Consider the following 25,902-nt stretch of genomic DNA (forward strand, 5'->3'; position numbering starts at 1 on the left):
TTAAAAAAAACAAAGCAAAAAAAAAATATTCCATTGTAGATTCTCTGTCAGTTCCACTTCTTGTTTTGGTTAAAATTACTAACCAAAATACTGTGTGTTAAAGAATTATGACAGGTATGCAGCAAATGTCTTCTGCAACATGTCTGTCATGTACACCATCAAGACGCATAGCAATAAAAAAAAAAAAAAATGATATATGTATTTTTTTTTATATAGAGGGGTACAATATCTCTAACACTTAATCATATGCAATATTATTTTATGGGTTTGTTGTTCTTAGTGGAAGTATCTAAATTGAGTACAGATTAATTTACATTAAACTAAACTGCACAAATAACCATCTTAATTGAAAACATTCCTAGGCTCTGGCTACCTACCAAGTTTACATGAGCTGACAAATGGATGAGAATCTTTGTCTAAACTAGACAATTATTTTCTGCTATGTACTGAATTTGCGGCACTTTCCTGACACAGCTATATCCTTAAGGCGCTCTTAGAGTTAGTTCACACACAGAAAATGTATTACAGAAAGTTCTGCGACAGTTTCATTCATCAGAATATAAGATAATCCCTGCACATGCAAGAAGCAACCCAGTTCAGATGCATGGGATTCGGTGGCAGAAATTTTAGCAATGTGTGAACTGAATTCAACATGAAATAAAAACATAAAATCAACCGATATTCATTATTATATATTGTGTGTTAATTGCCAGAAAAAAAAAAAATATATATTATATATATATATCTCTCGCTATCTACCTATCTTAAGATCTGCTCAGGATTAATCCCCCCCCCCCCTCCCGCCCCCATGTTTCCCTTATACAACTAGGATCGAAGGAAGTGCAGATAAAATCCTTGTGTAAGACCCAAGCTGGTCCCCCTGCTGTTTATGTGACAGAATTATGTTCAGTATTGCCAACACAAAGACGTATAATTACTGAAGAGTTAAAACCACCATTGTAGCATTAATCTGGGCCATTTTTCACCCAGATGGTAGAAATGCCTATCAGCATGTAGGGGCATGAATGGCCATAATAGTTACAGCTACCCCTTGCAGTGACATAACATTCTTTTTAAGAGTGCAACAATAAATATCCATTGAGGAAGGTTAATTTAATACAATCCTGAGCAGTTGTCATATACTATATATGTCGCCAATTTGATCTATTAACCAAAGTGTAAATTCACCAAAAATGCCAGCTAAAGTCAGATGCCACTATTTGGAAAGCATTGCTTCTGTAGTCCCCAAAAAACATTCTTTCTATCTTATAGCAAGCAAACGCGACAGTTAAGCAAATACATTTAAATATATATATATATATTTTTTTTTTTTTTGTCTTCTATGGAGGAAACCTTACTCCCTTGTAAAACGACAAGTAGTCAATTTTACCAATTCTAGAAATGTTAAATAATCCCACACCAAGAATATAGTAAAAACAACGCCTTATATTGTCTAACAGGTTTGTTTATATTTGTAAAAATAACTGAATCCTAAGATTAAATTTTGAAACCAAAAACATAAAAAATGTTTATTAAAAGTGTGACCTTTTGGTTGGACAGTTTTTGCTCCCCCCCTTTTTACGGCATTTTTTTTAGCTACAGTCAGGAATGAATGCCAAAGGAATAGGAAAAAGTATAGAAAAGGGACTTCTACATCTTTTTGGATCCAATTCCCTCTTTGGCTCAAAAAGCTACATCTAAACCAACAACTTCTGCTGTTTTTGTGTTTGTAGCCTTATTGATCATCATTTCATGGTTCTGTTACCATACATATTATATTTTGATTGTCAGGGATGTTAACACTCACTTTACCACTTACATATACTTGCCATTGAGATCACAAAAAAATTAGCCCACCCAATTTAGCTACCCTCTCTGTGGAGACAAAATAATTCACCTGCTGTATTGATAATAAGGAAATCTTATAGTAATAGATCTGATACATCTAAATACACTTTTGACTATAGTACAATAGCGTTTTACATTAGTACTTGAAAGCCAAAACCAGGGACTGGGTCTTACACAAGACAGAGGTGCAAAACATTCTATAATGTTCCACTACTGATTTTAACTTTAAATACTGAGGCACAATATGGTGCAACCATTGTAAAAAGGGGGATGTTAACTGAAAGTAAATATTATTGAGCACACTACAATGCTTCTGTGACTGCTAGGCTTTTCTTCAATTGTTGTGCATTTTAGGCATTTTGCATAGTATTTTTTAAAACCTTATGTTAAAAATTGCCTGAACAAAAAAACTACGTGTTAAAGAAGCCTTAGGCTTGGTTCACCCATTGTATTTTGGTCAATATTTTTCAGCACACACAATGAGCGGGTTCAAAAACACAGAAGGTAAAACATCTTTCTATTACAGATTTCTCTGTGTGTCAGTTCCACTCCTGTGTGTGGCTAAAAAGTACTGACCAAAATACTGTGTGTGAACACAGTCTTAGGCTACGTTTAAACGATATTTCGGTCAGCATTTATAACCAAAGCCAGGATTGGAACAAACAGAAAAATGTGCATATGTTTCCAGTCTAGTTTTTCTCTGTCTCTGTATTACTCCTGGTTTTGGTTAAAAAATAAAAATACCATGTGTGAAAATAGCCTTAGAAGGTTATCTATGATGAGCAGGGGGGTTTGGTTAAATATATGTCTTTATTGTTTCATTCTTCTTGAGTACATAAAAAGGGAAAGCCTGATATACCAGGATCATACGCTGGCCCTAGGAGCTTACAATCTATAGAATTATTTTTAGAAAAGATTCTACAGAACAATATAGAGAACGGCACTATACCATAGTGATCAGAACAATCTATAATCCTCTTTTCTGTACGTGGATTTTTGTTTTTAATTGTAGAAAGCCTTCAAACCACCTTACACAGTTAAGGAGATAGCATAATACGAATAACACATACACGTTACGCATTCAAGTCATAGTGGAAACTATTACCTTTACATTATTATATAAAATTCATTACATAATCTGGTTCCTATTTTAATAGAAATTATAAATACTATTTGTTGCAAAACATGGATACATTTATCCAGGAAAGCAAATGAAACAATCATGAAGTGAAAAGTGGCACACTCATTTTGGAAGTTATCTATTTTAAAAGGAGGACTATACCAGGTCACCCTCTCAAACCCTTTGAAAGTTGTTCTACTTTAAACTTGGTGGTAGGTTTTATCCACTTCATGATTCAAATTAAACATTTTCAATGTTAACCACATCATATCTATGGCATCAAAGAAAATGATAACTCAGCATATAGTAAAAGCTTCCATAATTGTTGTATGTTCAACAATTGAAAACATAAAAGCATATTGTACATCTAGATAGGGGGCTGCTAGCTACATATGTTTGTGATTGATGGAACTGGTTTCCTTATCTTACACATTATACTAAGAAAATATATCTCCTACATGTGATGTAATGCAGTACTTTGCAACCAGTGGCTTTCTGTGTCTGTTGTGAAACTACAAGTCCCACCATGCCATGGCATTCTGGTACTTGTGCTTCTCAGACAGTTATATAACTATAAGTCCTAGCACACGCTATATAAGAGTTACTGTTGCAGCTTGCTGGGATTTTTAGTTTCAAAACAGCCAAAAAGACTACTGAAGTATGGATTTGGATGTAAATCAAGACAAAAATGCCTAATGCAAGGGATTATTTGCAAAGAAAAGACACATACTTGGAGATCTTTCAAGGATAGAAAGTTATACAATAACAATAAAATTATACTCTTCTGCCAGAACACAAATACACTTACTTTTCAAGTCCCCATCTTTCAAAAGGGACAGTGTCTATTTTTGACCCAATTTATTATTTAAGCCTAAAAAAGGTATCCACTTTTTTGAATGGAGAAATAGATACAATATCTATACACATACTTCTAGGAACTAGTAGTGTTCCTTTGGGATTTGTTAGTCTTTACCTTTTTTTTTATTTTTTAAACTTTTTTGGTGTTTACATTAAAAATAGCTAAAAGGGCCTGGGCATATAGGAAAAAGTAAATCATATACTTCTAGAAGTCTCTTTTTGGCTAGCCAAATTATTGTGAACTATTTACAGGTTAAACAATCGAATCACTACAGAAAAAAGAAACAGAACAACAAAACACTAACAGTGTTGTAAAACAAGTTGCTGCCAAATGGATAAAACAAACAGGATAGTTATCTATAACCAGAGTGGGATAAAAGCGTGTGCACCCTAAAATATAGATGCTGGAATATGCTAGAGAAATATAAGAGAATAGACTGCAGACAAGCGTTCTGAAAAGAAGAAAATCGATTATATTCAGGGTAACTACCTGGAATAAATAGCAAGGTCATAAAGATGGATTATACATTACACAACATGATGGCAAAACTTCTGTTACTAGAAATAGTGAACTTCCCAGTATATGAATAACAAATGTCATTAAAGGAATAAAGGATCATGTTACAGGTTACTTTCTAGGATTGCTCAGTAAAGTTGTGGTGACCCAGCTGCATAGTGGAATGCAGTCAGTAAGAAGGGATAGCAAGGCTCAGAGCCTATCTGTACTATAGCAGCTGTGCCTGTGTGTAGTGGAGGAGATCCAGACACTTTTCACAAGTCACCCAGCAAAAGGTTGCCATACCTTAGTGTGCTTGACCTCCAGGTTTGTGGTGGGTGAAGGCAGAAGATGTAAAGAGGCCATCAGAGCTGCAGGGTCTGTCTTCACTTCTCCAGGCATCTCTATTTTACTGGAAGTCATAGCTGGATGCTGGTAAATGAGGCTTTTGGTTAACCCCCTCTTCCTCTCTGGATCTTTTCAAGTGACCTAATATTTGTTTGTGGTGGAGAAAAGATGAGTGTTCTGGATATTTGCTCCTTTCCTCTGTATATAGGCAGGTGTCAAGCTGGGTCTTTTCTTATTGGACATAGGGGGAGAAGCAGGGGGGCTGGTTCATCCTATGATGATATAATTACAAATGTCTATTTACATAAGCCACTCAACACAAGCCTATTGAGTCACATCAGCAGTCAATAGGACTTCCCTTCTGTGTTAACACATTCAATGCTACAGAGTGTGATGTGGGCTCCCCCAACACCTCAACATCTCTGGCCAGCCTGAGAAGCATTGACTTGCACACACTCTATCCAGGGCTGGTAGTTTGGAGAGTCCTTGCAGGGGATTAACTTGCAGTAATTACAAAATAATTAGCACCTCAGTGTTGTCTTTAATTCATCTGGAAAAGCCAAAAGGGTTTAGGAGCTTTCACAGGTGCCTGTTTGATGCAGTTTTTTTAATGCCGAAAATAGGAGTGGATTAAAAAAAAAAGTCTCTTTCTTATATAATTCCATTTTCTTTACTCCTTGCAAAAAATGTGTGTATATATATATATATATATAAATAATGCATCAAAACTGCAGGTGTGAACGTATCCTTAAATAATCAGAGAAAAGTGCAGTAGCCCATGTGCTCAACAAACAGACCAGCATCTCAGAACCTAATTAGATACAAGCTGCTAACCAGGACCACTGCTGACTGCCCAGCTACATGGGTCAGAGCATGTCACTCCATGTGGGATTATAATCCCTGCTGATGAATTTTTAAGAGCTTTGAAGATTTGGCTTTACTAAACATCATTTAGAGGAACACTTTACTACTAGCTCAGTGCGTTCACTTCCTTTCTATGTGTTGGAGAACTACAATACCCAGCATGGCGTTTCAGCATATTTATCTACTGCTGACAAAACCATAAAACATTTCTTGAAGAAGCTATAGAAGTAAAATGTATCTAACATGCAGTAGTATCAAGATAAGCAAAGAAAAATACTGACTATATAGCAGTTTGCTATATAAATAATGGCAGACACGTTTGTTTCATAATAAATAACAAGGTATTTGACTGATATCAAGTACTGCAACAACAGTTAAAATGACCCTATTCACACAAGGAACAGTTTATCACCCCCTGCTTTATAATCCTAGATCGTACCTATGGCGCTTATCTAAATGTGAGTGTACTACGAATAGTTAATAAAATGAAGATTCTGCAGCAGAGTCCGGGTGATGATCAATTCATGGTCTAATAAAGAGTGCTTTCACCTATAGCAGGCATGGCACAATTCTTCATTAGGGTGGACTCATGCTGCGTTTTTGTCTCCTTTTAATATATACGTTAGGAAACATTTTTATATATTAACAGATGCTGCTGCATACTAGACAGGAAAATCAATTTCCCATAAAAAAAAAAAAAAAAAAGTATTATAACGTGATATTTTTTTTTTTATGTACACAGTAGTGTAGTTGACTATGTTTTTACATACAGGAAAATTAAACTTACTTTAACGGAGACAAAAATGCACCCTTATTTATGTTTTCCCCTTTTTTTTTTTTTACCTATCAGTCAGGAAGCGCAGCCATCTGAGGTCTGGGAGGTTGGGATTTCATGTGCATCAAGCGTTATCTAATTGGATTATTCTTATTATCTAGTGTGATAAAGGTAAGTAAACTGCAAGGTGTGTTTTGTGCTAATGATAGCTGGATGCAGATGTGGAGCAGGAATTGTAATCTAAGGGCATGGTCACATGGTGACATTTCCAGGAAATAGTGTTGCAGCAGAATTCCATTGCTTTCTATGGAATACTGCTGCACTGTGCACATGGTGGAATATCTGCGGCAGAAAAATCTGCAGTGAAAATCTCCATTCTGGCCTCTGTCGAATCCACTCAGAAATGCGTTGCCATCCGAACAGTTTCCGAGCTGTCCTAGTGCTGACAAAACATTCAAATTTGTGGATTTTCTGTCTGTGTTTTCTAGCCAGACATACCCTAGGGCTATGTTCACACAATGGAATTTCCGTGCATTGTTCGGCAGTGGAATTTTGCATAGACATTCTGAAGCAATGGCATTGTGCACACGGTGGAATTTCCGCAGCAGAAACATTGCGCTTACAGAGCCTGCAGAAAGAATACACATGTCTATGAGATGGCGCATTTCCGAGCGGTCCTAGTGCTGGCATGTTCTGCCGACGCTCCACTGTCAGGGAATATTCGCATGGAAATTTCCACTGTCTGAACATAGCCTAAATAATGCAGGAGCACTACTGCATCTACTGCAGTGTTTTCCAACCAGGTTGCCTCCAGCTGTTTTAAAACTACAACTTGCAGCATGCCCAGATAGTCTTTGGCTAGGAGTTGTAGCTTTGCAACAGCTGGAGGCACCCGGGTTGGGGAACCCTGTTCTATTGTAATGTATGGGGCATACTTATATCATTTTCTGCGACTGATTTAGGCTGAATTCACACACACACCATTTTTCTAACAATATTTTTTTTAACTATTTTTTCAGTGGTATTTATCAATATATTTTTCTTCATGCACAGAGGGAAATCTGGAAGGAATTTCCTTGCAGAATCCATGCTGCCCGGAGTTGTTTCTTATTCCATGCATATTTTTACTGCGAAAATAGAGACATCAAAGTAACATTGACCCATGGCTGTGCTTCCCAACCAGAGTGCCTCCAGCTGTTTCAAAACTACAACTCCCAACATGCCCGGACAGCCGTTGGCTGGAGGCACCCTGGTTGGGAAATACAGACTTATAGGGGGATATTTATCAAAGTTGTCTATGTCCCGCATCAATATAGACCAAACTACAGAGGGTTAGTCTGGTCTATTGTGCACCTAATTTATCAAATGGCGCACAGCTCTTGATAAATTCTGTGCACAGACTGCATGATCTATACTTTAGTCTATATTTAAACCTGCTCCAACATGGTCTGACATTTCGGCGTACTTTCAGCCTATGCGACTTGTCGCTGAAAAGTCGCTTTTGATAAATTCAGCACCAATGCATTTTCCAATGCATTTCCATCTAAAATAGACTTGCATGCATCATGTTCTAAAAATCCTCTAGAGCAAAAGTCGCAGAAAAGTCGCACAGATTTAGACTGCGACTTTCTGTGCGACAAATTTAGACAAGAAAAACCAGTCTAAATCCTTTGATAAATCTCCCCCATAGGCTTTTGCAGGTGGATTCTGCCTAAAGAATGAACATGTGCATTGTTTGGGTGGGATTAAAGGGGTATTCCAGGATTTTTTTTTTATTTGACTATGCTACGGGGCTGTAAAGTTAGTGTAGTTCATAATATAGTAGTGTCTGTACCTGTGTGTGATGGTTTTCTCACAATTCTTCTGTGATTTTCACTCCAATATTTATTTTTACCAGCATAAAAAATGGCTGTTGTCTCAGATTTTTCCCAGGTTGCAATGCGGCCAAGACCTGACTCACTAGTCAGCTGATGACAGGGAGCCTGTCTGCTTCAATGGGTGGAGGGATCGTTTGGTGGGAAAGAAATGAATCTGCAGCTAATGCAACAGCTGTAGGCACCCTGATTGAAAACCACAGGTCTTTTGAATGGATGCAGCTCATTTATGTTTCAATGGGTGGGGTGGCTGATGTGTGGGAGGGAGGAAAATGGAATTATGGGATTTGTAGTCAAAAGAAGAAAACTCAAACAGGAAATACCAGTTCACAAAAAGTTAGCCACAGTGTTATGGTAATCTCATGACATAGCCATTTAGCCCCAAGACAAGTGCATATCCTTCCTAAGCATGTCCATTACTGTCTGGCAGGTACATGCTAAAATCATCTTATGGTGGATAATCCCTTTAAATTCCTTGCAATGTGTGAAGTAAGTAGCAGCCTCCCATTGAGACCAATGGAAATCTGCTAAAGGCGGAATCCGCTCGCAATGTCAGTAGTGAGCATCGGCCCTTAGGCTCATTTGGCATTACACCTTGCACACTACCTTCTAGCCCCCATTAATCATATCTCTTGGCATCTTGCCGAAAACAGGATGCTGACATATACTGTTAATGGGAGCAGCGCACCCCATTCACTTCTGCTGCCAAATGGAGTCACCCCCTAGTCACTCTGTTCAGGACATATGCACTTTTTTAAGGAAACTCATGACAGGAGCTGTTGTGCTTTTGAAATAGTGCACATGTCCCGAAAGGAGTGTCTATGTGACTCCTTTCGGCCATAGAATTGAATGGGGTCTGCTGTGCCCGCTAACCGTATACGTCAGAATCCTGTTTTCGATTAATAGGGCCAAAACATAGTATGTTCCTACCCTAAACTGTAGCACTCAATGTATGCCCTTATGCCATTAGATTTCCCATTTACCTCCATAAGAAAAGACTGCATGTAGAGACTGCAGAGGAAAAGGTGCTGAGTTGCCCATAGCACCCAATCAGGTTGCTTCTTTCATTTTGCAGAGGCCTTTTAAAAAATGAAAGAAGCGATCTGATTGGTTGCTATGGGCAACTTTTCCTCTGCACAGGTTTTTATAAATCTCCCCTTATCAAACTATAAAGAGTGCGAACTGAGTCTTAGTAAAACTACAGAACTACAATTAGCTCAAATAAGAGAGAGATTTATTTTTATGGTAAAATTATAGGCAAATAAGAAGTGGTTTTCCCACTAATGAATCCTATCACGGCTTGAAATGTTCTGGCACACATTGAAAAACTTTCCTTATAAATGTATCTCAATGTAAACCTCAAATGTGGAATGAATTATAAGTCAAACTTATTTTTTTTGCTGATCCCAAAATCCTTAATATCCATTATATGCATAGCAGTACATGATTGGTATTGGAGTGTTTATAGGAATGTTTTATTACACACTGCTACATGCTTCAGCATAGTCTTACAGCAGCACACTGCTCCAGCTCAGCGCTGCCTCCTTGTGGTTTACAGACAAACAGCCAAGCATGTCAACAAAATGAACCTTCCCAGCCATTGGAGGGTTAACATGTATTGCTGGCTTGTTGCACAAAAATTGAACAAATTAAATAAATAAAATAAATTCTGTTATTTTGTTTAATGCTGATAATTTTTGACGATTATTGTGCCACGGCATAGTGTAAATACTATGTATAGAATAGAAGTGGTCAACAATAAGTCAAATGACCTAAGTCTAACATTAACAGAACATATATAAGTGTCTGTAGCTACAACCCATAGTTGACATGTTTTTTAGATTTTTTTTAACAATCATTCTGTGACAAGAAATGGACCCTATAATTAAATGAACTGTACATACATATATGATGTTATACACACACACGCACACACACACACACACACACACACACACACACACGTATATACCGTATTTATCGGGGTATACCACGCACCGGCCTATAACACGCACCCTCATTTTACCAAGGATATTTGGGTAAGAAAAGTTTTTTACCCAAATATCCATGGTAAAATGAGGGTGCGTGTGTGCACGTGTATACCCCGATACACCCCCAGGAAAGGCAGGGGGAGAGAGGCCGTCGCTGCCCGCTTCTCTTCCCCTGCCTTTCCTGGGGTCTAGAGCCCTGCTGCCGGCCCTTCTCTCCCCCTGGCTATCTGACAGCCAGGGGGAGAGAAGGGGCAGCGGCACCCATTGCCGGCGCCGCTGCCTCCCCCCATCCCCGATTGCATAATTACCTGTTGCCGGGGTCGGGTCCGCGCTGCTTCAGGCCTCGGGCGTGCGTCCCCTGCGTCATTGCTATGCGCTGCGCGGCGCATGACGTCAGTACGCCGCGCCGTGCAGTGCATAGCAACGACGCAGGGGACACACGCCGGAGGCCTGAAGCAGCGCGGACCCAACCCCGGCAACAGGTAATTATGCAACCGGGGATGGGGGGAGGCAACGGGGCAGCGGTGCCGGCAAAGGGTGCCGCTGCCCCTTCTCTCCCCCTGGCTGTCGGCGCCGCTTCTCTCCCCCTGGCTATCGGCGCCGGCAATGGGGCGCCATCACCGATGGTCAGGGGGACAGAACGGGCAGCGGCGCCGATAGCCAGGGGGAGAGAAGGGCCGGCAGCAGGGCTCTAGACCCCAGGAAAGGCAGGGGGAGAGAAGCGGGCAGCGACGGCCTCTCTCCCCCTGCCTTTCCTGGGGGTGTATCGGCGTATAACACGCACATAGACTTTAGGCTAAAAATTTTAGCCTAAAAAGTGCGTGTTGTACGCCGATAAATACGGTATTTAACATGCATGTTTATCAAAGCCAAGCACACATGTTGCTGGATGAATCAGTTGACTAAAGGTGGTCATACATCTCACTGATGGGTGAATAAAACTATTTTTTGGATTACAATCCCTGGAGTGCCGCTTCTTCCGTATTTTCTTCAATTATCTGGGATCTTGAGTCGGACCCCTGGAGCTTGTGCACCCACTCTGGACTAAAAGTCCTCCACTGTGCCTTACCTTACTTTCCTTTGCTCTTTTGGTGGTCATACATAGTGTTACCCAGCCAAGGTCCCTCCAGCTTTTTCAAAACTCCCAGTATGCTTGGACAGTCTTTGGCTGTCAATAAAAATATATTTTGTCCAGAAACAATCCTTGAATGCTCCAAGAAATTGTCATTGATCATGTATGGCCAATGGTAAGGCCATGTTTACACGGCAGAATTTCTGTGCCAGATTCAGCATTGAATTCAACAGGATTGTGCTGTGCACATGGTGGAATTTCCGCAGTTCGCAGACTTTCCACATGGAGATTCTCTGTACGGACAGTCGGTCGTGTAAACAAAGCTTGATAGCTAATATGGATCAAAATGTGTATGGATATGTCTGCAAAATGGTTGTTCATCTTTTGTTGAATGGATCCTCAACTGTAAGGCTATTGTATAGGAACTGTCTTCACCAGAGCTCACCACAAGGCAGGGTGGGCTTGCTTCGGCAGGCGACACCCAGGTCGCTACCCCCGACACGGCTCGACCACACAGGTAACTGGGCAAGATGAGGTACCAAAGGAGGAGGCTGTAGCGTAGTCAACGTAGCAGAAGGTCAAGGCAGGCGGCAAAGGTTCGTAGTAAAAAAAACATAGCAGGAAGGTCTGGATACACTGGTATGGCAAAACAGGCAATAGGGAACGTTTTCTCACAGGAAATAGGCACTGAAGATCTGGCACCTGGGTGTGAGAGGTGCAACAACTTATAATGTGCTGTCAGGTGCTTTAACTTATAATGGGCTTATTAGCCCTTTAAATTTCAAAGCTCCGGTGCGCGCGCGCCTCCTAAGGGATGGGGACGCGTGTGTCGAGCTGAGAGAGTGAGCGATGCAGGAGCAGGACGAGGTGAGTGACGGGCCGGGATCCGCATGTGGGTGCATCCCGGAAATGGGGACACTGCGCTCACGTAATGTCCGCCTGGAAAATATGAATGGACATTCTGCATATATGACGGATGGACGCTAGGCACTGCTCGGAATTGCGATGTCTCATAGATGGCAATGTATTTCCGAATGGAATTCGCAGAAAGAATATTTTCTGTGGATGCCAGAATCGGAATTTCCGTGGTAGAAAAGTCTGCCACAGAAATTCCGCTGTGTGCAAAGTGCAGCAGAATGTCATTAAAATTAATGGGATTTCCAAGGAATTCTGCTCGAAAATTCCGCCCGGAAATTCCGCCATGTGAACATATCCAAAGTCTACATTTTTTGAGTCATTTTTTTTTTGAGCTATAAAAAATGTCCACTGTCTAATTATTAAACTAAATGGAAAATCGATGTGTGTGATTCCCATTTAGTAAAATTTTGCAGATGTTAAATTAAGTGCAAGGGAAATACAACTTAGTGATCAAAGAAAAAGTGGGGAAGAGGGCAGGGGGTGGTTCTTTTAGAAAAGTCTGCCATTGACATCAAGGACTTGTCCTGATCCTGGTAATGCCATAAATGGTCAGCTAGGCAATGATATAGGTAGAAAATCTAGAGTAGAGTATACTGTATTATGTCAACATCAGGTTTAAAGGGGTACTCCACTGGAAAACATTTTTTTTTATTATTAACTGGTGCCAGAGAGTTAAACAGATTTGTAAATTACTTCTATTTAGAAATCTTAATCCTTCCAGTACTTATCAGCTGCTGTGTTCTCCACAGGATGTTGTTTTCTTTTTAAATTTCCTTTCTGTCTGACCACGGTGCTCTCTGCTGACACCTCTGTCCATTTTAGCAACTATCCTGAGCAGGATAGGGTTGCTATGGGGATTTGTTAAACTTTCTGCCACCAGTTGATTTAAAAAAATTTTTTCCAGTGGAATACCGCTTTAAAGGAAAATGGTCCTCCTGTTCACCAACACTAAAGCCAAAACACTGGGTTATAGTGTTGGTGAGCGGGAGACCGATGAGAGGTCACTGACTAAAATATGTACCTCATTGTTGCTGATCACTAGAGCGTTCAGTCGGCGCATGCAATCACGTGACCAGCGATTCCATATTACTAGGATGTGGAGTAACAGACAATGGCCCTCATTGAGTGAAAATCTCCATATTTACTAATCTGTCGCCCGACAATTTTATTTTTTGGTACACGGATTTGGAAATGTGTCCCACGGGTTTCCTAAAAGTGTCGCATGTTCTCGGAGAGTGCACAGCGCATGTTTATATGCCCCTCACAGCGCAATCATATGCCCCGCACAGCGCAAGCTATATATTCCCCACACAGCGCAAGTTATATATGCCCCGCACAGCTCAAGTTATATATGCCCCGCACAGCGCATGTATATACACATGCCTCTGAAGCGCTATCAATGACTAATGCAGTGGTCTCCAACTTGCAGACCTCCAGCTGTTGCAAAACTACAACTCCCAGCATGCACGGAGCATTCTGGGAGTTGTAGTTTTGCAACATCTGGAGGTCCGCAAGTTGGAGACCACTGGCTAATACTTATCAATGATAGCGCCTCAGAGGCATGTGTATAGAAGCGAAGTGGGGAGCAGACATATAGCGTTATCTGGTCCCCACTTCGCTACAATACACAATCCTCAGCCATCACCGGAGCTGCCCCACCGCCTCCCCCATCTCCGGTGTTATAATTACCTGTTGCCGGGGTCCAAGGTCCGCAATGCTCCTGCCTTCGGCGCTGTTGCTGTGCGCTGTCACTGTGCGCACTGATGGTGACGTCAACCCCTGTACTACTACCCCCAACATGGAACAGACCCTGTTCCATGATGAGGGTAGGATTCACTCGGTTTTCAGTAATTTCCCGACAGCTCAGAGTTGTCGGGTTTTGGTGAAGAAAAATTCACAGGTTTTCCTGTGAGTTTTTCCTCATACTCCGAGTGTTTTTTGTTTTTTGTCAGGAACACGCCCCTTATTGTGACAACCACGCCCATTTTGACGGGTTTAAAAACACTCGGAGTGATGATATCTTTTGTCGGGTTGTGCGGCCAAATTTGTGTCGCATGGGCTACGCGACACAAATTTGGTCGCACAACCCGACAAAAACTGTCGGTTTCACGTTAGTAAATGAGGGCCAATGAGTTTTCAAATTGAGCTGATGGGCTGCCTCCAGCACGCAATTCAGAGAAGGTGGAAGCAGATCTTTGGTAGAACACATCTCCGGACTGAAGGTATGTATTTTAGTCAGTGACCCATCATGGGTCCCCTGATCATCAACACTATACCCCAGTGTATTCGGTTTAGTGTGGGTGAACAAGATGACCGTTTTCCTTTTAATAACAATGTATCTCAATATTATGTTTCCTGGTATAATGCTATCTGTATGTCCCCACTGCATGTAACGGCTGTAAATTTGTTCTACTAAAGCACTTTTTACAAAAGCACTTAGAGCTATACCATGTGAAAATGCACACAGTTTTTGTGGAAATAAACCATTGTGCAAACATTTGTCTAATATAGACTACTCTCCACTAAAAATAAATTCCCCTATCAGATTCTAACAAAAACGATTGTTTAATCAGAATATTTCCTGCAGGACTTAAGGTTCTTCATCCTAATGTGAAGACTCTTTCTGGGGTGTTATTCCTCATATTGACATAATGGGCATAAAGATTATTACTTTGTCCCCATGTGACTATGTATCTAGAAGTAATTTCAAATTGCACAGTTTGCTGCAACTCATAGTTCATAACATAGTAACATAGTAACAGAGTCCATCAAGTTCAACCTATAACCCTAGCGAGTCCCTACTGAGTTGATCCAGAGGAAGGCAAAAAAAACCTCATACTAGAGGTAAAAATTCCTTCCCGACTCTAAATATGGCATCAGAATAAATCCCTGGATCAACCTTCTGTCCCTATAAATCTAGAATCCATAACCTGTAATGTTATTACTCTCCAAAAATGCATCCAGACACCTTTTGAACTCTATTACTGAGTTCACCATGACCACCTCCTCCGGGAGAGAATTCCAGAACCCCCGTCTGTGCTGGTGAAGAAACCTTCTTTCCTCTAAACGTAGAGGATGCCTCCTTGTTATAGATACAGTCCTGGGTACAAATAGATCATGGGAGAGATCTCTGTACAGTCCCCTGATATATTTATACATAGTGATGAGGTCTCGTCTAAGCCTTCTTTTTTCTAAACTAAATAACCCTAATTCTGATAATCTTTCTGGGTACTGTAGTCCTCCCATTCCCCGTATCACTCTGGTTGCCCGTCTTTGAACCCTCTCCAGCTCCACTATATCTTTCTTGTACACTGGTGCCCAGTACTGTACACAGTATTCTATGTGTGGTCTGACTAGTGATTTGTACAGCGGTAGAATTATTTCCTTGTCTTGGGCATCTATGCCCCTATTGATGCACCCCATTATTTTATTTGCCTTGGCAGCAGCTGCCCGACACTGGTCACTACAGCTAAATTTACTGTTAACTAAGACTCCCAAGTCCTTTTCCACGTCAGTGGTCCCAAGTGTGCTCCCATTTAATACATAATCCCAGCCCGGATTTTTCCTCCCCATGTGCATTACCTTACATTTATCAGTGTTGAACCTCATCTGCCACTTCCCAGCCCAAACCTCCAACCTATCCAGAACCATTTGTAACAGTGCACTGTCCTCTATAGTGTTTACCGCTTTACAGAGTTTAGTATCATCTGCAAAGATTTCTACTTTACTATTCAACCTCTCTACAAGGTCATCAATATAAAATCTCAAATAGTTCTATGGTGGGAAGCTTGGGGGTCATCCAAGTAGGATGAGTGCATGAATTTTTACCACAGAAACAATCTTTCACCTGGTCAGCTATTATCCTGTGTTTCCATAGCAGCTGAAGTGGGACCACAGTTTGGACATCACTGCGAGGATCTTCACATGGCAGAATTTACGCTTGTGGAATTCTTCCTAAAATTAAAGCCTTCTTCCTTTCACTGATGTACCCTTTTAAAGCCCATAGACTTCTATGGAATTCCGCACTCCCATTCCCACTTCTGAATTTTGAATTGAAATTCAGAAGTGTGAATAGGAATGTGGAATCCCATAGAAGTCTATGGGCTTTAAAAGGGTACTTCAGTGAAAACTATTTTTTTTTCTAATCAACTGGTGCCTGAAAGTTAAAAAGATTTGTAAATTACTTCTATTTAAAAATATTAATCCTTCCAGTAATTTTCAGCTGCTATATGTTCCACAGGAAGTTCTTTTCTTATTGAATTTCCTTTCTGTCTGACCACAGTGCTCTCTGCTGACACCTCTGTCCATGTCAGGAACTGTCCAGGGCAGGATAGGTTTGCTGTCGGGATTTGCTCGTACTCTGGACAGTTCCTGACATGGACAGAGGTGTCAGCAGAGAGCACTGTGGTCAGACAGAAAAGAAATTAAAAAAGAAAAGAACTTCCTCTGTAGTATACAGCAGCTGATAAGTACTAGGATTACAATTTTTAAATAGAGGTAATTTACAAATCTGTTTAACTTTCTGGCACCATTTGATTTAAACAAAATGTTTTTTCCCACCGGAGTGCCCCTTTAATTTGAAGCTGAATTCCACAAGCGGAAATTCTGCCATGTGAATAGACCCTTTACGATGATGATACATCACTCCTTCATTTGTAATAATGATGTAATGGGGAAGACAATGGGTAATGAAATGCCAAGATTACATCTAATGAAACACTAGGACACTAACAGTCTTATCTTTAATAGATAACAAAAAAAAAGGGGAGGGGGTTCTACTGCGTGTACCAAATAGAAATCCAACAAAACAAAAAGAAGTACACCATATAGCGCACACCCAATCAAGTGCAAGAATCTGTATTAGAAAAAATACAAAAACACATACAACATGTCTACCCAATAGAAACCCCCGAGGGGCCTCCCCCTGTTGTGGGTGGGCATGTTTGTGCATTTTTAAATGTTTTTATGGGGTTTTGTCTGATTAGACATGTATGTGTTTTTGTATTTTTTTCTAATATAGATTCTTGCGCTTGATTGGGTGTGCGCTATATGGTGTACTTCTTTTTGTTTTTGTAAGATTACATCTAATGACTTCTTTGTAGATGCCATTTTTTTCACATTTCACAAATGTCCATTAGTACCAAAGCAAGTTTGTTGAAAATCCAATAAAAACCAAAGCAAGTTGTAACTCGAAGGACCTGTTCACATCACATTTGACTATTCTGTTGAAATGTCCGTTTTGCGTATTTATTAGTTGCAAACAGCTCCATTCACAGATTCATAGATTTTCAATGGGGCATCCATCATGGTTAAAAGTGTCCGTTTGACAAGATTCCGTCAGGATCCCTTTTTTTTATTTTTATTATTTAGCAGGATAGCCAAGTGTCTACTCTTGGGGAGGCTTCCTGCTGTGGCTGAAAATAAGTGTCTTATAACTCAAGTCTAGTGAATGACACAGCAGGACACTGTTCTATAGAAAGTAATATATATGTATAGGAAAACTTAGGGAATCAGCCCAAGCAATATAATATGATATAATTCCCCCCCTCAATATAACCTTGCTATGTGACTGTTTGACATTAGGTGTATTGGTTTTCCTACCCTATGGAGCTTTTTCCATGTTCTAGTCACATAGATCATTTGAGCCCAGCAAAGAATGTTTGCGCTGATCATGTTTTCTATCTATGGTAACAAAGGAATTGTTTTTGCCTAAATTTATTTGACATTCTGAAAAAAATTCCTGGTCTGTGAATGTTTTTGTATCTTTCTTTGGACCAGGCAAGCAACAATTTGGTATGTGACACACTGCAGGGGTTCCCTTCCATTGGAAATAAGCATGACATTGTGAGTGCCGTTTCATGTGTATTTCAATCCAAGAACTAAATGGTTCACATATGTTATTATTTTTTTAATTTTTTATTGCTATTTGGAATTGTATGAGGATTGATACTGATACTACATATTGGCCCTTATTTACTAAGAGTGGAGTGTAGGTTTCTTTGTGGGTTTTAATTCCCTACAATTTATTTTCCACGGTATTTACAAAGGTTTCCCTACATTTTCCACTTTGCTTTTTTTTACACATACTCTGATCTGTCTGGTTTTCCTCAGCTCAAATCCACCACATTTTCAGTTGAAACCTTAGTAAATATGTTGGGTTTTTGTGAAAATGTCGGTAATATGCCCCTTTTTGGAGAACCGCCCCTTTTCCTGACAGCCACGCCCCTTTTCGGTTTTCTTAGCAAAATGGAGAGTTAGTCGGGTTTTTTTCAATTCTGGTGCAAATTCTGGCGCAAAATCTGGCACAGACAGAATTTCTGGCGCAATGGGACAGAATCTGGCGCATAACCCGACAAAACATGTTGGGTTTGTGTCACGATCACACCCTATCGGTCCAGCCAAGACGCTAGAGAGAGTGTGATGGTGCAAGGGTGAAAGCCGCCAGACCTCTGGGTATCCACTACTAGTCCCAGCAAGTCACCAAATTAACCCTGAGATAAACGTGTTTCCACCAGAGCTGCCTTCAGAAAGGTGAGCTCATATATTTGGAGATCAAAGACCAGAGCTGATTAATTAAACATTTAATCTGATAAAAGGTATCACAGTGCTATGCATAAAAAAATACAGAAACAAATGACATACAGGTATAAAAATATATAAAAGAGTTTTGCAAAGCAAGTTCAGAAAACAAAAGATGAAGTTCTTACAGCGTGAGGATATAGCAGTCCTTCAGTGAGTTCCGGCTGTTCTTAGCATGGTCTTGTCAGCTTGTTGCACAGCCTTTAACACCAAACTTTTAGTCTAGCATTGTTTAAATATCATATCTGTTCTCTTGGTAGGGAGACTCCATTCCCCCACTCCCCTCTGATCCTACCAGGGGGTCTTCTCTCTTCCTGACCCCTTATCTCTTTGATTATATGATGAGACCAGAGTGCATGACTTCAAAGGAGATACAAACAAACAGCCAGACCCCCAATAAAATACAATAAACAAAACACATTCATCTGAATGACCCCTCACCCATGTCTTAGTTTATACACAGATATCATTTATAATACACATATAGGATTTTAATAATCAGGCCTTGGGCCTGACACCTCTCCCTTAAGATGGGGACAGAGAGATCTTGCCTTGCCAGGCGGATAGATCTGTCTCCATTAACTGTCTATTTCTCCCTGACGCAATAATCCATCTGCATTTTGATGCAGGCTTCCTTTCCTGTGTTGGACAGTGAAATTATATTGCTGGAGGATAAGACTCCAGCGAAGCAGTTTGCCAATGTTACCTGACACTCTGTCCAACCAATGTAGAGGGTTGTGATTAGTTATGACAGTAAAATCCCTGCCATGCAGGTATGGCTGTAATTTTTGCAAAGCCCAGACCACAGCTAGACATTCCTTCTCTATGACCGCATAGGCCACTTCTCTAGGCAATAGCTTCCTACTAAGGTAGAGTATGGGGTGTTCTTCTCCATTGGAGTTTACTTGGCTAAGGACAGCCCCCAGACCAAAATTGGAAGCATCTGTTTGTACCACAAACCTCCTACTGAAATCTGGGGCCTGGAGGACCGGAGAGTTGGACAATGCAGTCTTGAGGGCAATGAAGGACTTATCACAATCCTCAGTCCAGGTAATTTGCTTGGACACCTTCTTTTTTGTCAAGTCTGTGGGAGGTTTTGCTATCTTACTATAGTCTGGGACAAATCTACGATAATACCCTGCATTCCCAAATAGGACATGACCTGTTTTTTGGTCTTAGGAATTGGCCAAGCCATAATAGACTCCACCTTACAGGGCTCCGGGCGTAGGGACCCTCCTCCTACTCTATGCCCCAGATACTGCACTTCTGTCATGCCCACTTGACACTTTTCGTGTTTTATGGTAAGCCCTGCCTCAGCTATTTGCTTCACCACCTTGCCCAGGTGACTCAGGTGCTCCTCCCAGGTGTTACTGAATATGGCAATATCATCTAAGTATGCCATGGCGTATTCAATGTGACCCTCTAGCAGCTGATCAACCATTCGTTGGAAAGTGGCTGGGGCATTTTTCATCCCAAAAGGCATGACACAGCACTAAAACAACCTAAAGGGAGTGATAAAGGCTGAACGCTCCTGGGCCTCTGGGGTCATAGGGATCTGCCAGTACCCTCGGCTTAAATTCATGATAATCACATATTGGGAACCTGCTAGCTGATCAAGTAGTTCATCTATACTGGGCATAGGGTAAGCATCAAAGGTAGTCACAGCATTTAACCTTCTGTAATCCACACAGAACCTAGTAGATTTGTCTTTTTTAGGCACCAGAACTACTGGGGAGGCACAAGGGCTTTTTGACTTCTTAATTACCCCTAACTTCAACATGTCATCAATCTCCTTGTGTATATGGGACTTTACCTTTGGGGATACCCGGTAGGCTACCTGTCTTAGCGGTGGCTGGTCCGCCGTATCAACATGATGGGTGGCTAGAGTAGTTCGCCCTGGCTTCCCAATAAAGGTGGCACTGAAGTGGCCTAGTACCTGACTTAGCTACCTCTTTCTTTCCTCTGAGAGCTATGGATTGATCTCCACATCCTGAAGGGATCCCTGGCTCTTAGCTTCCTCCACTAGGTCCAGTAGGGGATCACTACCCAGCCCTTCCTCTGGTGCACTGCATACACTGAGTACCACCTCCTCAGGGTCGTAGTATGCCTTTAGCATTTTAATGTGGTACTGTCCCTGCCTCTGACCTTTCTCATCAAGAGAAACTACATATGTGGTGGGTTCTAGGCGCTGCAGATTGGGGAAGGGACCCTCCCAGGTGGCCTGCAACTTATTCTGCCTCATGGGGTTCAGAACCATTACCTTCTGTCCCACTTCATAGACCCAGTCCCTTGCATTGCGATCATACCAGTACTTCTGCCTGGACTGTGCTGCTGTGAGGTTGTCATGTACCAGCCCAGTCAATGCCTGCATCCTGTCCCCGAATTTCAGAACATACTCCACCACAGAAGTCTCAGGGGCATGTAGCCCCCCTTCCTATTCCCCTCTTACTAAATCTAGGGGTCCCCGCACTTTGCGATCATACAATAATTCAAAGGGAGAGAAACCTGTAGACTCTTGGGGTATCTCCCTGTAAGCGAATAACAGATGGGGTAAATACTTCTCCCTGTCCCTGCCCTCTGATTCTACAAAGGTTTTCAGCATTTGTTTAAAGGTCCCATTGAACCTCTCACAAAGACCATTTGTTTGGGGGTGGTATGGGCTTGCTACCAAGTGCTGTACATTCACCTTCTTACAGAGACTTTGCATGAGATTAGACATGAACTGTGTGCCCTGATCAGTGAGCATTTCTCTGGGGAACCCTACCCTGCAGAAAATACTGATCAGAGCATCTGCCACCTTATCTGCTCGGACGGAGGATAAGGCAACAGCCTCAGGGTACCTGGTTGCATAATCTACAACAGTAAGAATAAATTGTTTCCCTGTGCTGCTGGGTATAGCCAGAGGCCCCACAATATCCACTGCCACTCGTTCAAAAGGTACAGATATGACTGGTAGGGGCACTAGGGGAACACGAGTTACATCCCCAGACTTACCCACCCTTTGGCAGACATGACAGGATCTACAGTAATTTGCAACAGCAGTACCCATACCTGGCCAATAGAAATTGTGTGCCAACCTGGACTTTGTCTTGGCCACTCCCAAATGTCCTGCCAGGGGGGTCTCATGGGCTAACCTCAGCAGCTCTTTCCTCTACTGCCTAGGAACCACTAACTGCCTTTCTCTCTCCTGGGCCCCTAGCATGCCTTTGGAAAGGGACTCCCAGTACAAGATATTGTTTTCCCAATATACTCGATGCCCATGTGTGTCAACACCTGTATGTTCAGCACGTTGTCTCAGCCCTTCAAGGGAAGGGTCACTGCGCAGAGCTTCCCGGAAATGCTCATTTCTCTCCCCCCATCTCGTGGTATTATGGAGCACATTTCCCCCAGGTGAACTAGCATATTCACCTTCCTCTGCTATGGCTTGCATGTCACACAGCTTGCCCTTTGCATCACCATCCTCCCTTCTTTTTAAAGCTGCAGCCCTGGCATGCTGCTGACATGTTACCACTGCCACCATTGGTATGCCTCCCTGGGGTTTACCTTCCTCTCTCTCAGTTCCAGACATAACAATACAGGCATCATACACAGGGCTATCACTCCTTCCCTCCTCCTCCTTAGGCTCACAGGATTGGGACATATCACTCACTGCTGGTCCCTCATCCTTACATGTCACCAGCGGCACACCAACCCCTCCTAGCCCTTCTCCACTAGGTTTTGGCATTGGCAATTCATTGTCACCACATTTTACAATACACCCCATTTCACTTTGGAAAACATTACTGGTTCAGTCACAGGTAAACATTTATCAATTCCCTGCACTCCCTCCCAGTTACCACAGTTCACAGTGTCTCCCAAAGTCTCGCACAGTACCTCAGAATGAACAGGGCTCTCTCCTAGCCAATCCGGTGTGCAGGTTGTGTCCTCCGGAGCATAATGACAGAGCATCCGACCCAAATCATTCCCCAGCAGAACATTAACAGGGATGTCCTCAGAGACCCCCACCTCCCGCAAACCTTTGCCTGTACCCCAATCCAGGTACACACGGGCCATGGCCACAGCAGGCCGCACATCTCCAATTCCTTTTAAGGCCATCGTTCTTCCAGGGATGATGTCCTCTGTATCCACCACTTCAGGCCGCACCAAGGTAAACAAGGCTCCAGAATCTCGTAACCCCACTGTCACCCGGTCACCCACAGTTACACTCTGTAGGTTATCCCCTCTTTTCTCCACCGCTCCAGACACCAGAAGAATGGCTGTGTGACCTCCAGCTGCCGGTGGAGAATTCATTTTGTTGGGGCAAGTGGCACTCAGGTGCCCAATATTGTTGCATCTGTAACATCGGCGGGTGTCCCCCTGACCCAATGTGGCTCCTGTTGCTTTTGGGGATGATGGCAAGAATTTCCTGGCTGGCCTGGTGGTGCTTTGTGGTTGTGTGGCTCCCCTCCAGGTACTTGCTCCAGCTTGTGCAGATCCACGCTTTGCTGCTGGCGCCAGGTTGTTGGCAAAGTCATCTCCTAGTTCTGCTGCTTCCATGGCTGTCTTGGGCTTGCGGTCCAAAATCCACTCTCTCGCTTCAAAGCTCTGTGTTTGGAGAAACTGATCCAGGACCATCAAGTCTTCCAGAGCCTCATAGGTAGTGACTTGTAGGCCCCCAGTCCATTGCCTGAATGCAGTGCTTAGCTGACCTGCATGTTCAGTGCAACTTTCTGTGGCGCTTTGTTGCAAAGTCCTAAATCTTTTCCGATAAGCCTCTGGAGTCAGATTAAAACTTTTTAGCAGGGCAGATTTTATTGCCTCATAGTCCTGGTCACTTTCAGAGGGAAGCGAAGCAAACACATCCAGAGCTTTCCCTCGCAGCCGTGGGGTTAGATATCGTCCCCACTGTTCCTTAGGTAGATGGAACTGCCGGCAAATCTTTTCAAATCCCCTCAGGAACACATCCAGATCACCATCTTTCTCCAACATGGGGAAATGTTCCAAGTGGGGTTTGTGGTCTCCTTGATCCTGCACATCACTGCGTGCAGATAAAGCATCCCCTCTCAGCCTCAGAACCTTCAGTTCATGCCTTCGCTGGGCCTCTCTTTCTGCGGCTCGTGCCTGGGCCTCTCTTTCTGCGGCTCGTGCCTGGGCCTCTCTCTCTGCGGCTCGTGCCTGGGCCTATCTCTCTGCAGCTCGTATCTGTGCCTCTCTCTCTGCAGTTTGGTACTGGAGAAGCAGTTGGAGTTTCATATTGGCATCCACATTCCCAAGGTGTTGTAAGGCAGTCCGCATATAAGAGTCCAAGGCCTCATGTGGAGTACTGTCCTGATGGGGAATAATGTTATATTCCCCAGGAGATATCAGTCCTTGGATGGCAGTTCCAGCTGTAGGACTTTGCCTCATGTCACTCAACTCTTCTGCACGGGCATCATACTCCACAAGATCAGCAATAAATTGATCCTTGTTCTTTCCTGCAGTAGGGATGTCCTTTTCTTGGCACATTAGCTCCAGTGCAGGCTTGGACTGCTTGCAATATGCCTCCATATTTCTGAGATGAGACAGAGGATGTAAAACAGGAGATGGGGAGGACAGAACTGTCTTGCACTCTTTTCGTATTTCTTTTTTGGAATTTACACACAAGAACATGTATGCAATTTCTTTTTTAGTGCTAAGATTTCCTTACAGGTAAAATCCAGCAAGCACTAAAAATCTCTAAATATATCCCGATGCTGCCACCAGTTGTCACGATCACACCCTATCGGTCCAGCCAAGATGCTAGAGAGAGTGTAATGGTGCAAGGGTTAAAGCCGCCAGACCTCTGGGTATCCAGTACTAGTCCCAGCAAGTCACCAAATTAACCCTGAGATAAACGTATTTCCACCAGAGCTGCCTTCAGAAAGGTGAGCTCATATACTTAGAGATCAAAGACCAGAGCTGATTAATTAAACATTTAATCTGATAAAAGGTATCACAGTGCTATGCATAAAAAATACAGAAACAAATGACATACAGGTAAAAAAATATATAAAAGAGTTTTGCAAGGCAAGTTCAGAAAACAAAAGATGAAGTTCTTACAGCATGATGATATAGCAGTCCTTCAGTGAGAGTGAGTTCCAGCTGTTCTTAGCATGGTCTTCTCAGCTTGTTGCACAGCCTTTAACACCCAACTTTTAGTTTAGCATTGTTTAAATATCATATCTGCTCTCTTGGGAGGGAGACTCCATTCCCCCACTCCCCTCTGATCCCACCAGGGGGTCTTCTCTCTTCCTGACCCCTTATCTCTTTGATTATATGATGAGACCAGAGTGCATGACTTCAAAGGAGATACAAACAAACAGCCAGACCCCAATAAAATGCAATACACAAAACACAGTCTGAATGACCCCTCACCCATGTCTTAGTTTATACACAGATATAATTTATAGTGTTGAGCGGCATAGGCCATATTCGAATTCGCGAATATTCGCGAATATATGGACGAATATTCGTCATATATTCGCGAATATTCGCATATTCGTTATATTATCGTTTTATTTTCGTATATGCGAAAGATTTGCGTATGCGAAAATTAACATATGTGAATAATAGCATATACAAAATTAGCATATGCGAAAATTCGCATATGCGAAAAGTAGCATATGCTAATTTTCGCATATGCGAATTTTCGCACGCCAGTCTCACACAGTAGTATTACAGCCTTCTTTACACCACACAAGCTGGAAGCAGAGAGGGGTGATCACTGTGATGTGTACTGTGAAGAAAAAAAAAAAAAAAAAAAAAGAATATTCGTAATTACGAATATATAGCGCTATATTTGCGAAATTCACGAATTCGCGAATATGCGATATTCGCGAATAATATTCGAATTGCGAATATTCGCGAGCAACACTAATAATTTATAATACACATATAGGATTTTAATAATCAGGCCTTGGGCCTGACAGTTTGCAATAGTAAATGAGGGCCATTGTGTCATTAATTTCTACTGTATACTGGTCAGTAATGAATATAGTGTACAGCTGTAGAATGGATAAAAGTACACATATTCTTGGCCAGCCATGCATGCACTTCCTATCTGTTGATGCTTTGTGGCCAAAGTAAATCATCAGGCGTCCACTGTGTATATACACATCTGCACCAGGATTGTATTTTGTCCTGTATGAAGGGGAATGGGATA

At 42.0% G+C, this 25,902-nt stretch overlaps 1 protein-coding gene across 3 annotated transcripts in view; it reads right to left on the minus strand.

The window, feature by feature from the left end:
• ALDH1A2 (aldehyde dehydrogenase 1 family member A2) overlaps positions 1–25,902 on the minus strand; it is a 121,947-nt gene that overhangs the window by 27,870 nt on the left and 68,175 nt on the right. The window contains exon 1 of one of the 3 annotated variants that reach the window (XM_056572419.1): positions 4,629–5,058. The exons of the other annotated variants lie outside the window; for them this stretch is intronic. Coding sequence (XP_056428394.1) covers positions 4,629–4,745 — 117 coding nt within the window. The 5' untranslated portion in view covers positions 4,746–5,058. Of the gene's footprint in view, positions 1–4,628; positions 5,059–25,902 lie in introns of those variants that run through there. 3 annotated transcript variants of the gene reach the window in all.

Source organism: Hyla sarda, chromosome 4 (genome assembly GCF_029499605.1).
Source record: "Hyla sarda isolate aHylSar1 chromosome 4, aHylSar1.hap1, whole genome shotgun sequence".
Lineage (NCBI taxonomy): Eukaryota > Metazoa > Chordata > Amphibia > Anura > Hylidae > Hyla > Hyla sarda.